Here is a 15,204-nt window from a genome sequence, read left to right on the forward strand (position 1 = left end):
TCCTAAAGTACTGAAACATGGATGGGAACACCTTTGAGGGTCGGTGGTTTCGTTTCATTTTGTTCTCAGTAAATCACAGCAAACATGTTCAGCTGTCGTCATGGAGACGAGGTTTCATCTCGTAGGCCGGATGTCTTACAGACTACGCAGTGTTTAAATTCAGGTCAGGGGTTAGTCAGTCCACATCACCACTGCAGACAGGACGGGGCTCCACCCCCACCTCCACCCACCTGTCACTCCTACTGCACACCTCACCGCTGTCTCTCTGCCATTCCCGACTTCCTCTCTGGCAGCCAATCATCTGTTTTCTCTGATCCACAAAGACACTGAAGCTGCTTTTGTCCTTGTCCGCCAGCACTCTCGGAGGAAACATCACATGTGTAGTTGTCTTGCTCCACAGCACCATCCTGCAGAGTAGCCACATTCTCTGCTAACAGCACCTTACAGTGTCTTATAGGCTGTAGTCCACCTGTGTATGTCTCACTCGTGTATATGACCCTGTGTTTCTCCCTCTCACCTGTCCTTCTGCAGTCCTCTCCTCAGCACCACGCCCACCCAGCACCCTCTCCCCCTGGGACACTGCTTCTTCTCTCTCCTCTAACTGACCTCTGACCTGTGCGGCAAACACTTTGACAACATCACCGATTTAATGTCCACTTTCAAACGGGTGATCTTGTCTGACGCTCTCTTCACCCACAACACTGTTCACATACTCTTCCTTCAAGGTCGCCTTGAAGGGTGCGCCGCAGCTTGAACCCACCTCCACTGCTCCTGGCCCTGCTTCCTTTCCAACTGCAACTCCAACAACAACACCACTTAATGTTTAAATGCAGGTGTTTTGAGGCACAGGTGTATAACCTCACTCGTGCAGACATGTGAGAGGCGTTTGTAAAAGACTGGGCCGTTCCTACGAGCTCACTGAATCAGACTCAGCCTCGCTAATGTTAGCACAGGAACAGCTCCTCTAGCTTAATGTGCAGGACTGACGGGGACCAGAGGTGCTCTGACAGAGAATGAGCTCAAACAGTTCTAATGAAGGCCACAGCATCGCTTTCTCATGAAGCGTGAGTCTGTGCACAGGCTAATGAGAAACACTGAGAGTAAGAGCAGCACGTGCGTTTCTACACGTATGACCCCGTTCACAGGCTGCGTTCACATTTTATTACATGCAGCTGTGCACAGACCGCAGAGCTGTAATGATGATGGTTAAACTAGGTGTTTCTATGGAAACGCCAGCCGAGCACTGAGGAGGAGGAAGCAGGACGAGTGGAAACATGAAGGAGGCGGTCAGGGCTGGTTTGCTACGGGCTGAGCATGTGTGGGAAACACGTGTGTGATGTCATAAATGTTCCATGCTTTCAAACAGAAACACAGCGCAGAAAAGCTCCGGCTTCACGTTCCAGCCCGAGCCGCAGGAACATTTTTCTTTGGAGACGTTTTCATTAAAACACTTTTTATTATGTTTGTGTGTTTTATATCTGAACTCTGGTATACAGCAGCAAACGTCCACAGCAGGGTGTTTGTGGCTTTGAAGGAAAATGGTGTCGATCTGCAGTCATGAGCAGTTTACAGTTTTTAGGGCACAACATGTTTATACAGACCGATTCAGACTACAGAGGCTTTTATTTTGTAGGATCACAGAAATGCTTCAGGCAGTAATTTTACCTTTATGTTGAAAATCAGTTCTTGACATGAAGATGATGTCCTCCAGTTGTTCTTCTTTAATTATAATAATAATAAAGTCCTCTCATTCAGCCATGGGTAAAAAAAACTGAAAAGTGTGTTTTTATAATTTATGAGGCTCAGTAAGAGTTCTTAGCCTTGAAAAAGCTCCCTGAGCTTTGGTCCAGACGGTCGATGCCCTTCATGGACAAACGTCCCCCTCACCTCATGAAAACGCTGCATCGAGCATGCTGAAACCAATATCTGATCAACAACAAGCCGGAGCTGCTCTTTCCTAAGTTCATGTTTGGAACTTTGATTTCTGTTTTGGGGTTTGTGTGTTTTTTGTGGTCCTTTTTTGATCAGCTGTAAAACAGCCTGTTTCAGTTTGTTGTTTCCAATAAAAACAGTTTTGTCTCACTCTCATTTCTTCTTGTTGCACGTTAAAGCTCTGCTTGGAACCTCGATAAGATCCAACCATGATCTAAGACTTTTGATCGGGACTGTGTGTCCTCGCAGTTCATTGTTCATTTAGAAGACACTCTTCTGAGGAGCTCTCGCGATCTTCAAAGCTTGGCTGAATTGTGTTAAATCATTAGAGATATATCTAAACAGAGACATGTCTGTCACATCTGTCTGTGCTCCCTCACCCTCAGCAGCATCAGCTCGGTGATTATGTGATAATCATTCGATTATCAGCACCTGGCTGCTAGCGCTGACTTTGTCAGCGCACCTGGCCCAGTGTGTACATATGTATCTGTATGTGTGTAGACAGATAAACTACTGGCTCCCCTGAAGCCACTGTGGGTGGTGAAAAGATAGATTTGAATTCTGATTAATTTGTAAAATGCAGCCAATCATCTTCTGTCTTTGTGTTAAATGTTGCACTAACCTGTGAAGTGTAATGGATCGTACGCTGCATGTGCTGCTGCGTCATCGCTGTTCAGGGCTGGATGGTCTCATTTATGTGCAGTAACAAGCACAACATACAGCAAGTATAAGGTGTTAAAACTGACTGTGTTTGAATAAATCTGTTGACAGTCTCTTTGAGTGTTTAGTCTTTGACAGATGGAGAAAAAGCAGAAAAACACATTTCGGTTGGCTTGAGACTCGCACACAGTCGGCTCTGTGTTCCTGTTTATGGAGTTTCCTCAGGAGTGACCTCACTTCCTTCCTGTCAGCCTTCATTTCCTGACCAGCGGCTGGCTTCATACAGACCACTTACACACAGCAATGTTTCCATCACTTCAGAGCAAATCTCAGTGAAGTACTAACTGTAACTGTCATGATTTACGTTACAGGGACCTAAAGGTTCTGGGCCCAGGCAGACCGGTCCCCACAAGGTGACTGTGTGTCCCCATAAGGCAGTGAAACAGGAACAGTCACACACCCACAGACATGTTTTCCTTTTCTTTATAAATGGTCTCTGTGTTCAGGTGTCCACACAAACCCTCACTCTGCTGTCTCAGTGATGTGAGTCACTCAGGCAAACCAACGTGGCTCTCGGGATTTTCTTTTTTCCTGGGTGGGGAGTCGGGAAGGTTTTCATCATGTGTGGGGTGGTGACACACTACGAAAGACATTTACTTCAGCAGCAAACATACCTTACATCAGGCTCTACTAACAGATGGGTTGCAATTGTAGATTATCCCTCATGTCATACACATTCAGGTAACTAACATGTGATGAACACACAGGAAATGAGCCAATTATATCCAGTTATTTATCATTATAATTATATCTGTATTCCAGTTATCCTTGATAAAAAGGATGTAACAGATGTTACAAAAAAACAGAGTTATAAGAAGCAGAAGAGGATTCTGGGATATCGAGCCGTTTGCATCATCAGCAGTGGGTCAGACTCATTCTCAGTGACTGTGCACACTGTTTGCCGTTTTCAGGATCACAGCCCAGCAGCTGAGAATCAGCACCATGTCTATAATAACATTATTTATAATAGCATCATTTTGAAGTGTGAATCTTGCAAATTTACGCTCAAGAAGTAGGAAGCAGGAGGTTCAAAAACAAAGCCCAGATTGTGGAACTATTGCGAGTTTATTCAGCAGCACAGAACATTTCACTTTAAGGCAAACCCTGACTGCAGAGAGGGCTGAAGGTTCAACTCTGACAGAAAACACTGAAAGTTGGAGAAAATGTGTTAAAATCCTTAAAACACATTTTTTTTTAAAAACCCTTTGATTGAAAATGTCCAACGTTGAAATCTCTGACAGTTCTGGCTCAAAAACACTTTTTGTATCAGTGAAACTTGAATGTTTGCGTGTCGTTCTGAGGACGCGCAGAACCTGCAGTTCATTTTACATCACTGTGCTTTTGTCCTAATACTTTTAATTTTAAGTTCTACAAACAAGGTTGTAACTGTGGGACTCTGAAATGTTTCAGTTAAAATCACAAATGAAGTCATGTATCTCAGGGGACACTTGTTCCTTCCTGGCTCATACTGTACAGTTATGTAGCAACAGCCCTCAATTTAAACTTAAAGCATAAAGATGTTGGACCCATTAACACTGTTCACCACTCAGACTGTCGATAAAGTTAGAAGTCTTGAGAAAAGTGACGGTGATTCACTCAGGAAGCCCAAATGCTGACACAGTGCATAAGATCCTGCTGGATGTCAGAGAAACACGTACGTGACTCTGCAGCGCCACCTGGAGTCTCACCTGGACAGGCTTTCATCATACCTGTGGGGAAATTAATACGTCTCAATATTTCTTGTGTTTGCAGCTGACGTTTTTCCTGTTTTTAATTCATTTATGAGGAAATATGTTTTAAAACATACGTCTAATCTGTCAGCTTTGAATAAATAAGTGATGATGTCACTCACTGCTTGACACAGTCTGGGATCTGAACATGCTCAGTGGGGATGACGTTAGAAAGTTCCTTTAAGCTGCTGATGAACTGAAGCTTCCTGCTGAACTTGGTGCTGAGGATGAAATAAAAAGACAGTTTGAGTTTCAGCCATTCAGATATGACCACTGTCCAAGAAGACGGCATGATGGGATTTATGCTCTAAAGCTTTTACTAGCAAAACAATGATCTGTGTCAGTATCAGACGGGTGGTGATGAAGAGCAGACTGTGCACCTGATGAAGGGTTTGATGATGGTGATGAGAGCTTTAATGTACCAGGTGGGATGAACCACATAGAAACCCTTCAAGTTCTTCCTCAACCTGCAGGCCAAAAAGATCACCAAAAAAATCATAAAGAAACACTGAATTAGGGACTTGGGATAAACCATCCATCCAACCAACATCCAATCATCAATGCAGCCATGGTCTTCCATTTATCCATTTCCGGGTCATGGATGTTAGGGCCTATGTCAGGGTTAAGGGTCAAACAATGAAATACAATTTGTGAAATAAAAGGCTGAAAACAGGCGAATGAAGGAGGAAATAGATTAAAAATTATGCCTGGCACACCTGAAAATGAGTTCATGACATGAAGATGATGTCCTCCAGTTGTTTTTCTTCCACTCGTATATTCATAATAATAATAATAATAGTAAACCCTTCTCCTTCAGCCACGAGTGAAAAAACTGGATCTAATACTGTGTTTTTATTATTTATTAGGCTCAGTAAGCATTCTTAGCCATGAAAAAGATCCCTGAGCTTCGGATACATCAGTGAAATAAAGCTTAAATATGTGCCCATTGATACAGTCCTGATCAAAAGTTTAAGACCACGTGAAAAATGGCAAAAACTCCTATTTTGCATGGTTGGATTTTAACATGGTTCCAAGTGGAGCTTCAACATGCAACAGGAAGAAATGGGAGTGAGACAAAACACGCAACAGAAACTGGAAAGTGCTGCAAGGCTAAAGGAAGAATAGCAGCTCACCCTGCCACCACCATGACCTGGCTTTGGATAAGTGGACGATAACAGATGGACCGATGGATGGATGCACTTGTTCGGACCTGTTTTTTCTTACCTGCGGTCGATGGTGGTGTAGCACTCTCTGAGCCAACTGATTCCTGGCAGTTTGTCCTTCTGACCTCCAGCACAGAGATACACAATCACATAGTTCTCCGCCACCATCAGCTCCAGAGTGCCCACTACGAACCTGATACATACAGAGAGGCAGTGGTGAGGTGGCCAATCGAAAAAGCTCTGAACCGATCAGCTTCATTGCCACTGGTCAATTATCTGACAGCTGAACCAGAGCCAGTTCCCCTTAAGCACCATCACATCCACAAAGACTCTTACTGGTTTTATACTGGAACCCGTAGTGGGTCTGTGCACAAAGAGGAAATCAGCCTTTTGATATGTCTTTTTCTTTGCCAGGACTTCTGACTCTGGGATATGTAAGAGCTGTTTGACTCAGAGGTGAAGGTCAGGGGTCAGAGGCCAACGTGTGTTCATTACCTGAACAAATTATCCATCACATACTGGTAGTTCTCCAGACAGTTTTCTGGCAGGTAACAGGAGGAAAACACGATGATGTCATTCATACCATCTCCATAGTAACCTGGATTGACAACAGGTGTTAAAAGTGTGAGGGGGCATAAGATAAACTGGTAAATCAGTGCACAGGTAGCTAGCAGTACCTCCATGAGACAGCACCCTGAGAAACGGCTCCAGGACGCTCATATTGACCCGGCTCTCCTGTGGAGGGTCACCTGTAGTGAAACAACGCCACCTGGTGCCATGGCTGTCCACCACATCCTCCCTTTCCAGAAAACCCAGACCACTCTGGTCTGTCTCCATCAGGCAACCAGTCTGTGGGTCAGACCTGGAGCTGTGACCTCTGTGGTGGCTGGAGGCAACACCAAGACGCCGCAGGTCATCTGAGAAACAATTAGGTAAGAAGATAAACAGCTGTCTTCAAACCTTGGCCTGTATAACCTCTCTATGACCGCTCACCTTCCAGGTCCAGGTCATACATGGGGAAGGGCAGCGATTCGCTGTCTGAGGGTGTCTCTATAGCATCTAGATCAAAGTCAAGTGCTGGATCGTCTTCATCTTCAGGGGAGGGGGAAAGGAAGACAGAAGGCAGGTCATCAGAGACCATGGACCCGCTGCGACCTGCAACCCAACACCAAAGAGCCAGCTGAAACTACATGCCACTAAACGAAATCTGTGGCTGGAGTTTTAAAGAGAAATCCCAGCTATTGTTTCGTTACCTAATGACAGACTGAGAGTCGGAGCCACCAGGACTTTTTTCTTTGCTTGTGGTGGGCTGGTCAAAGCTAGAGTGCATGGAGGAGCTGCAGAAAGAGAGAACACGCTCAACAGTGACATACCTACTGAATGTTTCTGTGTTTACCAATGACAGCCACCGGATGATGAGGGCCTGTTTGGATTTTTATTTTCATTTTTTTTAAAGTAAGCGCAAACATATTAGTTTTTGAAAGAAAAAAGCCTGAAAGCTGCAGGTTCTGCCTGCCTCGACTCAGCCACATGAGATTACAGAGCAGCACGTGCTGAGGTACATAGTGTGCAGTGATTCCCAACTTTTTGCAGAGTCAAGCCCAACAGACCTCCAAACTTCACGTGGCCTTTGGATTAGCTCAAGAACAGCACGTAGAGAGCTTCATGGAAAGGGTTTCCAAGGATGAGCAGCTCCATCCAAGTCTTACATCAGCAAGCACCTTCTAAAGCCTCGGATGCAGGGGTGTAAAGGATGCTGCCACTGGACTATAAAGGAGTGGAGACGTGCTCTCTGGAGTGACCAATCATGCTTCTCCGTCTGGGACTGTGATGCACGAGTCTGACTGCACTATGCCAAGTGTAAAGTTTGGTGGGGTGGGGATCAGACAGCATCATTGTCTGAGCTCACAAATGCGCTTCTGAAAGGTGTGGTCAAAAACTTCCAGAAACACTCTGAAGCTGTTAGAGCTGCAAAGGGGGGCCGACGTCGTATTACAGCCCATGGACTGAGAATTTCACTTAGGTTCACATGCATCTATGAATATATACATCGATAACAAAATAATGTCTTTATTATTAATTATTATTATCATGTATATAATGTAAAGTGTATTTTAAATTTTCATTGATCTGTTTATAGGATTACTTTTCAAATATAAATCTTTTCTCGAGGCAGCAAATGAGCAGGAACAGGACCGGTCCTTCGGTAGTAACTGTTGCTAGTACTCAGCCACAGTAAATGAAGTGTTTTTTCACCCCATGGGGTGATAAGCTACTGTAAAGGATATGTCTGTCATTATCGCTGCCACAGCAGCTGCTTGGCCATGACTGTTTGCACAGCTCAGCATAGCTCAAAGTCAAACCATGAGCTGTAGCTGGCTACGTTTCACTGCCTTGATCCTCATGTTTGCTTCCTTCTCCTATTTTTGTTCCTTGCTCTCTTCCTTGCATCCCCTATCTCCTTATTGCTCTTTCCTGTCATGCTTAGTTGGACTACCTGAGGGAGGATGAGTCCTGGTGACAGCTTGATGGGTGATGTGGGCAGCCTTTCTTTGTTCTGTGTTTAGAGGATGGTGTATAAGAGGGAGAGATGCTGTGGAATAGGAGCTCCAAACAGAGGAACCAGGTACCAGGCAGCAACAAGACCAAAGTGTCAGGGCCTGGGTCTAGCCACCCAGGGCTCATGTATCTTTGTATATATGTTTATTTTTCCATGTGTGGTGTTTTGTTTTCTCTGCTTTTTCCCCTCATCTCTCCGTGTGTACTCCCGGATGATTTGGGTCGCCTGAGGGATCGCAACCCCGGAAGTGTTCGTGCGCTAGAGGCAGCCACACCTGCGTCTCTTCATACACAGCAGCTGCAGCAGATCGTCAAGGGAGCTGTATTTAAAAGTGTGCCCGAGCTCTGGTCGGCGCTGGATCCTTGAGTAAACTTGTTAGTACAGCTGTGGACTTCTGTATGAGCAAACCCTTGCGACTGTACATATCCCGCTAACAGGGGTGGATCTAGAAGGGTGGCATGGGGTGGTGTTACGGCTGTGGCCATAAGAACTCTGTGTGGGCTGTTTTGTTCTGTCTCTTTACTGTGCCTAAGACTCTTTGCAGGTCCCTCCCCTAATGAAGAGTAGTGAGCAGCTGATTGGACCGTGGAACACGTGACTGCGTTCAAAAAGCCGTTCTGACAGCTCCCGCCAGAAAGAGAGAGAGAGAAGCGAGCGAGCGAGCAAGCAAGCAAGCAAGCAAGCAAGCAAGCAAGCAAGCAAGCAAGCAGTTTGACAGCCGACGCGGTCCTGGCCCTGGCCCTGGTTTCCAGCCTATACCTTTGCTGTGTGTTTGTGTGAGCGTGTTCTGTGTGAGCCGCGCCTGGTGTGTTAACTTAGTGCTTAGGCACCCATAGGCTGAAGCGGAAGGGGTGAGCCGCCTTTTTCTTTGGAACAGTTTTCTCCTGTTTTCCGGGTTAGGGAGCGAGGGTTAGTATTGTCTTTTGTTTGTTTTGTTTCTTTCCTAGGGTTTAGTTAGTTTTCCCTGGTCTTAGTTGGTTTTGTTTATTATTTTGGCCTGGGTTCACCCTGGAGCTATGCTTCATTACCTTCAATAAAATCACCTTTTTACTCACCACTGGTTTTGGATGTTTGGCTTGGGAATCAGGGCAGGTACTTGTCTCTCTCTCCTCCAACCTTATGTAAGTCTCTACACACCTAGACCTAAGGGGCGTAACAGTGGCAAGTGGCACCCTAAAATGATCCCTTGCCACCCCAAGTGCCACCCCAGTTTTGCATATGACAGTGTTGTTTATTAAAATAAGATAGCATTAACAGTTTGAGCGTAGTTACAGTCAACAGTGAATATAAATGCTAAAACTGAATATATTGGATAGTGCCCCCCCCCCCCCTCCACCATTAACAAATGGTTCAGCCCATAGCAGGACCGGCTTTTTTCTTGTTTTCAGTAGCAAGCCATGCTTATGATTGTGCCAGAGCACATTTTGAACAACACCATGGGAATTTAGGATTTTACAGAGGTGGTTGGATGTTACACTCTGGAAATGGAAGGAAGGTGAGTGTTATTAACCCTGTGGGGTCCACGGACACGCTGCACCTCCAAATCACATGACTGATGTAAGCTGACACAGCAACAAGCTGCAGCCACGCTGAGTCTCTATTTCAGCCCATATTGAAAGTTCGGACTTCAAAGTTTTTAAATTTTAATTACAGACCAGTAAATCCACAGTTATGATAATATATATAAGCCACGCTTTTTTTCTAAATACTGTCGTCACGTTTTTGTGTGTGTGGGTTTTAAGCGTTTTCGAAGGACAGCGCAAAAACAGTAAAGAAAGGAAAGAGGTGGCTTTTTTTCCCATCAGTGGAAAAATGTACCATGTCGACCAATTTAAAAAAAAAAAAAAAAAAAAAAAAAAAGTCAACACGTGGGATTTTGTTGTTTAGGCAGAGGGAAAAGTTTTGGGAGTGACGGTAACGGCAGAGAGAGAGCAAGAGAGTTTTTAGATGTGGGAGATTTGTGACGTTTAGTGTGGAGTGTATACTTGGTGTGTTGTGTTGTCTTGTGTAGCTGTTCTGTTGTGTAGTAGTTGTTTTGTTTTGTGTGTCAGTGAGGGCACTAATGAATGTCACTAAGGCACATTTGCAACGTAAACACTGTCACTAAGTAGAAAGCCAGCGGAGTGATACACCTGCTGTTGTCAGGCCTGCAGGTTTGTCCCTGTGCTGCTCTCCTCTTTCTTTTGGTGGACAAACTTTTTTTTTTTTTTTACTGGCACACATCATTTGTGGGGCATCTTATTGCAACACCTGATTGTTCTCTCATTTTAGTTTTAGTAATATTTTTAAATGGTTGTACAAGATGGAAAAAAACGGCAGGTGTATTGGCTGCATTTTTAGATAAATAGTTGTATATGTTTACAAAATGTACATTTTATATTTGCATTTCAAGTTATAAAAATTTACTCAACATGTCTGTGTTTTTTTTTTTTGTTTGTTTGTTTTTACAGTAAAAAAATACTTTTTTAGATTTTAAGTTCTTTGTGTGATTTCAGATCAGTAATACTAATGCAGTATGTCAGTGACAAAAACAACTAAATTCAGTTGAGCTGAAAATAATGATACCAAACAAGGCAAGGGGGGAAAAATAAAATGAAACAATTTGAGGGTGAAATACAAACGTAAACTCAAAAGGAGTCAAAAATGTCCGGTTGTATTTCAGACCTCAGTGGGTTAATCCAACAAATCATGAAAAATTAGGTTTAAATTTTTGTTCATGACAGTGCAGATTTCTGACATTTTGTGTAATTTAAGCTGTAACAATGTGATTGTTTTCTAACAAAAAACAGTGAAACTTAAGTTAGACGTGTGTTTGTAAATGAACCGCACCATGTTGTGTAGCTTTCTGGATTTTATACTTATTGGGCTCCATATTTATTTATTTATCATACAGGCGATACAGTACATAAGATCAAAACTCACATGTTTTATGTAACTGAAGTGTGTTATTATGTGGGCTACAGACAATAATTAAGTTATAGACTATATTTATATGAAAAACATGTATACTTACTGCATTTGAATTATTTTAACCATATGTAACCACGTGCATATGTGTTTGAAAAAAAAAGCCTTGATTTTGCCACCCCATTTGATTTCTTTGCCACCCTAAGAAAATTTCTCTAGATCCGCCCCTGCCCGCTAACCTGAGTGTGTTTGTTTCTTACCAGGAATCGGGGTGTGTTTTTGGAGTCACGGTGTGGGAACGGGAGTTTTTGGGGTTGCTCCTTTTCTCACCTTGCATGGACTTCTGCACTGTGTGGGATTCAGGGAGAATCGCCACGGGACCACAGAGCTGGGATTTGTTTATAGTTGTTTTTCTGCTCACTGTTAATAAATCCACTGTTCATTATGAGAGTCCTGCATTTTGGGTCCGACTTTCACTGCTTCTCCACAGTCTGCCATCGCAGCCCGTGACACAGAGTTCTGCAGCTTTTCTTTACACTGTGCTATCAAGTTAAATGACACGGATATAAAACATAGAATAACTGGCAGGAACTGAAAAGTTATTTGGAGCTGTGCATGGTTAAGAGAAAAAAAGGCTGAAAGCTGTGATAAACCCCAGCATTGTTACCAAAACATGTACATGCTAAACATTCAAAGACCAGTGAAAACGCTTGTTATACTGGGAGGATGTGATCGGTCCATAAGTCTTAGAACTGTATGGTTTGTAGACTTTGAACTTGGGTTTCTATTAATCAGTGGAATTCATTGTATGGAAGTTTGCCTTCAGTGTAAGGAAAATGAAATGACTGCAAAGCATTTTCTCATTTACTGTGTATTTTTATTTTAATCCTGCCGACTTTTGAACAGGCGCGACAGGCAGCTACGCGAGTCAGCGACATCCTTTCCACACTCCAGGCCAGCTGGTGGCAGTAATGCACCACCAATAAAACACGAAGAAGAAGTTATGCGGGTTCTGCAATGGCTAAGTTACCATCGTTGGAGCTCGCTCTTGCTAACAGTGATGACTTGGTGGTGCACAGGGGAGCAGATTCCAGCCCAGCTCTGGTCTGGTTCTGATCTTTTTACTGGGCATGTCGGGGCATTGCTTTGGCTTATGAACAATATCGTATCCTGTGTAATTGTTGTTGGTGTTTGCTCCGCCCCCTCCACCCATGTGGTGGAATAGATGGGCGCAGTTCTGTCCAGCACAGCTGTTGTTGGTGTTTCTCGTTGTGCTGCTTTAATCTTTTGTCTCTGCTCTAGATTTCAGTCTGTGGACAGCTAACTTGGCCATAGGTGTGAATGGTTGTTGGTCTGTGTGTGTCAGTCCCGGGTGACACAGTGCACGCCGCCTCTCGGCCTCCGGTCGCTGGGAAGTTGAATTATTTGCAGATTTGTATTTAAATCACGAAATTATTGTAAAGGTTTGAGATGAAAATGTTTATTTTAATTTAATTACAGCTGAAAATGTATGAAGGCATTTCAAAATAATATTGTTTTAAAAGTTTTGTTATTTTTTATTTTATTATATTGTTTTATTTTTCATTTACTGTATATATTTATAGTAACATACTGATATTTATGGTTTATTTTAGATTTCAATATTTTGATGGATTCCTTAATGAGTTATATGTTGTTGTTTTTTATTGCTTTCCTCCTGTGCGCAGCTTTAAGCTATGACTTTGTAATACACATGTATACATTTTGAAGCGATGTATTTGCTTTCATATATTTTTCTTTCTTGTGGCATCAAAAGAGCAGAGAAAGGTTAATCGTCTCAGAAACAACAAATTGTCTGCGTACCCGGTCTCTGTCTCGTGGTTGTCAGTGATTTATCCTCTGAGTCGCCACCGCCTGATAGATGACAGGAAACAATCAGAGAGGAACCTCAGAAGAAGAAGAAAATAAAGGAGCAACTGTCAGAGTTACCTGGCTGGACATCAGACACCTGCTGCAGTTCATCTGCTGGAAAATTGTGAATATGTTGAGAAGAGAAAATGTCATCTGAAGGAAAAACAACTGGATGAGCCTTCCTTACCCTCCTTGTCTTCCTCATCCTCCTTACACCCGTTGCCTTCTTCAGCCTCCTCATTTCCAACAGATATTTGCCCCCCACATTCTTCCTCTGCCACCTCCTCATCTTTAAAACCCAAAACATCACAGAGTTCATGACAGGGACTGGCCTGAGACCAGGACGTACCGTTTGTTCTCCATACCTGCTGACCGCTCTGTACGTGCTGTGGAGATGAGCGGTTTGTCACCTGTTTCCTCGTCGTCTGCAGAGAAATGATTTAAAAATAAGATTCAGGTTTGAGTCCGAAGACAGACCTCAGAGCTGCCTGCTCACTCCAACAGAGGTTTGTGCACCGAACCAAAAATACACAATAAAGATGACGGAAACAGTTGAACTTTGACACAAACTCAGGTGGAGTTTTTCTAAAGTGATAGGGCGTTATAGTTGTTCTCCTTCAGTAATAGACACAACTGTGTGATTTGGTGATATGATTAATTTCAGCAATGATGCTCATTTGTTTGAATTTATATCATGATGCCTTGAACTCCACATACTGGATCTCAGTGGGTCAGCATGAATGAACGCGAGTGTATTTGAATACATAAATAGTGTCTGACACGCCTGACGGCTCTGTCAGTACCTGATCGACCGTCTGCAGCAGACGTCGCGCTCACAGCTGTTGCAGTAGTTGTCGCAGTGGTAGTAGTGGTCGTATCATCTGTTATGCCGTTGGCTGCTTGGATGCTCTCAGTATCTTTGGCTTTCAGAAATGATCTGCACACAGAAGCACACTGAGCGATACTTTACTTCTGTTTATTCTTTTTTCTCTTGTCCAGTAATGCTGCCTAAATTTCACACTTACCCACTGTGGCATGACCCAACCACAGAGTTACACACTGACACACTGTCCTGTTTCTCTAACGCTCGGCTGCACTTTTACAGCCGACAGCAGCACACAACAACAACAACAGCAACCAGCTCAGGCCCAGAGTGTGCTGCTTGTGATCAATAGCAGTCTTCAGTTCGCTCCAAAACTGTGGAACAAAGTGCCCTTCACATCTCCACCTCCCCAACATTACACACGTTTCAGACCTGTCTGAAACACACTGTTATTCTCTGCGTTTTACATCAGGATGACTTCTGACTACTTTGATTGTCTGATTTCTCACTAGGCTCAACTTATTTTCTTAAATTGTTGTTATGCATTTGATTATTTTATATGTACATCACAGCTGTTGTTTTTAAAGGTGACTCAGACTGTGACGGAAGCTAGCTCTATTATCTCCTGTCTCTTTACGCCCCCCCCTCCCCCCCCCTCCCCCTCCAAAAGCCCTTGTCCTTCTGATTGGCTGTCTTCTGGATGCCTGCAGAGGAGCAGGAGCCCTGGTCATAACACTACAGCTGTTTGTTAAATGATTTTGTTTGATTACATTTCAAACTGAAGGAAATCAAAAGGCTGAAATGAACTCTGACCTCTGTGTTTCCTCATCAGGCTCCTCCTCTCGTGACTCCATGTTGTTACTGCTGTTGAGGATCAGTGAGACAGCGTTAGGCCAGAGCCTGCTGCTAGATCAAGTTTGACTAAACTAGCTAACATTCCTGCAGTTTAGCATGGAATTCATGAAAACATTGTTCTGTAACATTATAACTGTCAGTACATTGTAAAACAGCTGAAACGTTGCTGCATTAAGATCTGAGGAAACACTCTGGGCTCAGGTCAATAATCTTTATTGACACAACTGTTATCTAACAAAAACAGCTCAAAGGAAAGACAAAGAACACATTACAAAATAAAAGTCTAAGCAGAAAAAGACTTCCTGTGATAAAGAAAAGTTTAAGAGTCAGAAAAGACTTACAGCGAGTCCTCAGAAAGACGACGGCCAGGTGAAGTCAGACAGGTGAGACAGGTTCAAGGTAAATAGCCGAGATCACCTGAGAGTCAGTGTGTGTGACTGAAGGCTCACCTGATGACATCACAGCTGCTTTTAGTGAGTTTATGAGCGAACTCTGATACCTCAGCCCCTCCCACCCCCGTCTCTCGCTGTACTTTTAGCCAACAGGACAACAGAGGTGTGGCGGCTTTGATTTGTTGGCGCAACAAGAGGCCTGCCCCGTTACCACAGCAACTGTGACTGTACA

General features: G+C 43.6%; 1 protein-coding gene across 4 annotated transcripts; it reads right to left on the reverse strand.

The window, feature by feature from the left end:
• Nucleotides 1-3,698: 3,698 nt before the first annotated feature.
• LOC100703659 (BCL2/adenovirus E1B 19 kDa protein-interacting protein 2) lies at nucleotides 3,699-15,083 on the reverse strand. Of its 4 annotated transcripts, none has more exons than XM_019350964.2 (15): nucleotides 14,922-15,083; nucleotides 14,539-14,589; nucleotides 13,706-13,839; nucleotides 13,268-13,327; nucleotides 13,090-13,191; nucleotides 12,981-13,013; nucleotides 12,855-12,905; nucleotides 6,799-6,882; nucleotides 6,539-6,700; nucleotides 6,223-6,462; nucleotides 6,041-6,143; nucleotides 5,607-5,738; nucleotides 4,763-4,849; nucleotides 4,505-4,603; nucleotides 3,699-4,361 (listed from the first exon to the last, which is right to left on the reverse strand). In XM_019350964.2, the coding sequence occupies exons 2-15, from the start codon at nucleotides 14,577-14,579 to the stop codon at nucleotides 4,337-4,339; spliced, it is 1,353 nt and encodes a 450-aa protein (XP_019206509.1). In that variant the 5' UTR covers nucleotides 14,580-14,589; nucleotides 14,922-15,083; the 3' UTR covers nucleotides 3,699-4,336. The 4 variants fall into 4 exon arrangements, with proteins under 4 accessions (XP_019206509.1, XP_003457277.1, XP_019206510.1 ...); XM_003457229.5 differs by having other exon boundaries at nucleotides 12,981-13,016; XM_019350965.2 differs by lacking the exon at nucleotides 12,981-13,013 and having other exon boundaries at nucleotides 12,855-12,938.
• Nucleotides 15,084-15,204: the final 121 nt, after the last annotated feature.

Source organism: Oreochromis niloticus, linkage group LG22, assembly GCF_001858045.2.
Source record: "Oreochromis niloticus isolate F11D_XX linkage group LG22, O_niloticus_UMD_NMBU, whole genome shotgun sequence".
In the NCBI taxonomy this organism is placed as follows: domain Eukaryota; kingdom Metazoa; phylum Chordata; class Actinopteri; order Cichliformes; family Cichlidae; genus Oreochromis; species Oreochromis niloticus.

Excerpts from the sequence above, each read along its gene's own strand:
- LOC100703659 (XM_003457229.5), bottom strand. The coding sequence starts at position 14,579 with ATGGAGTCACGAGAGGAGGAGCCTGATGAGGAAACACAGAG. Across the intron at positions 13,192-13,267 it reads ACGTACAGAGCGGTCAGCAG|ATGAGGAGGTGGCAGAGGAA; the intron begins GTATGGAGAACA and ends TGGGTTTTAAAG. Across the intron at positions 4,362-4,504 it reads ATCCCAGACTGTGTCAAGCA|GTATGATGAAAGCCTGTCCA; the intron begins GTGAGTGACATC and ends ATTTCCCCACAG.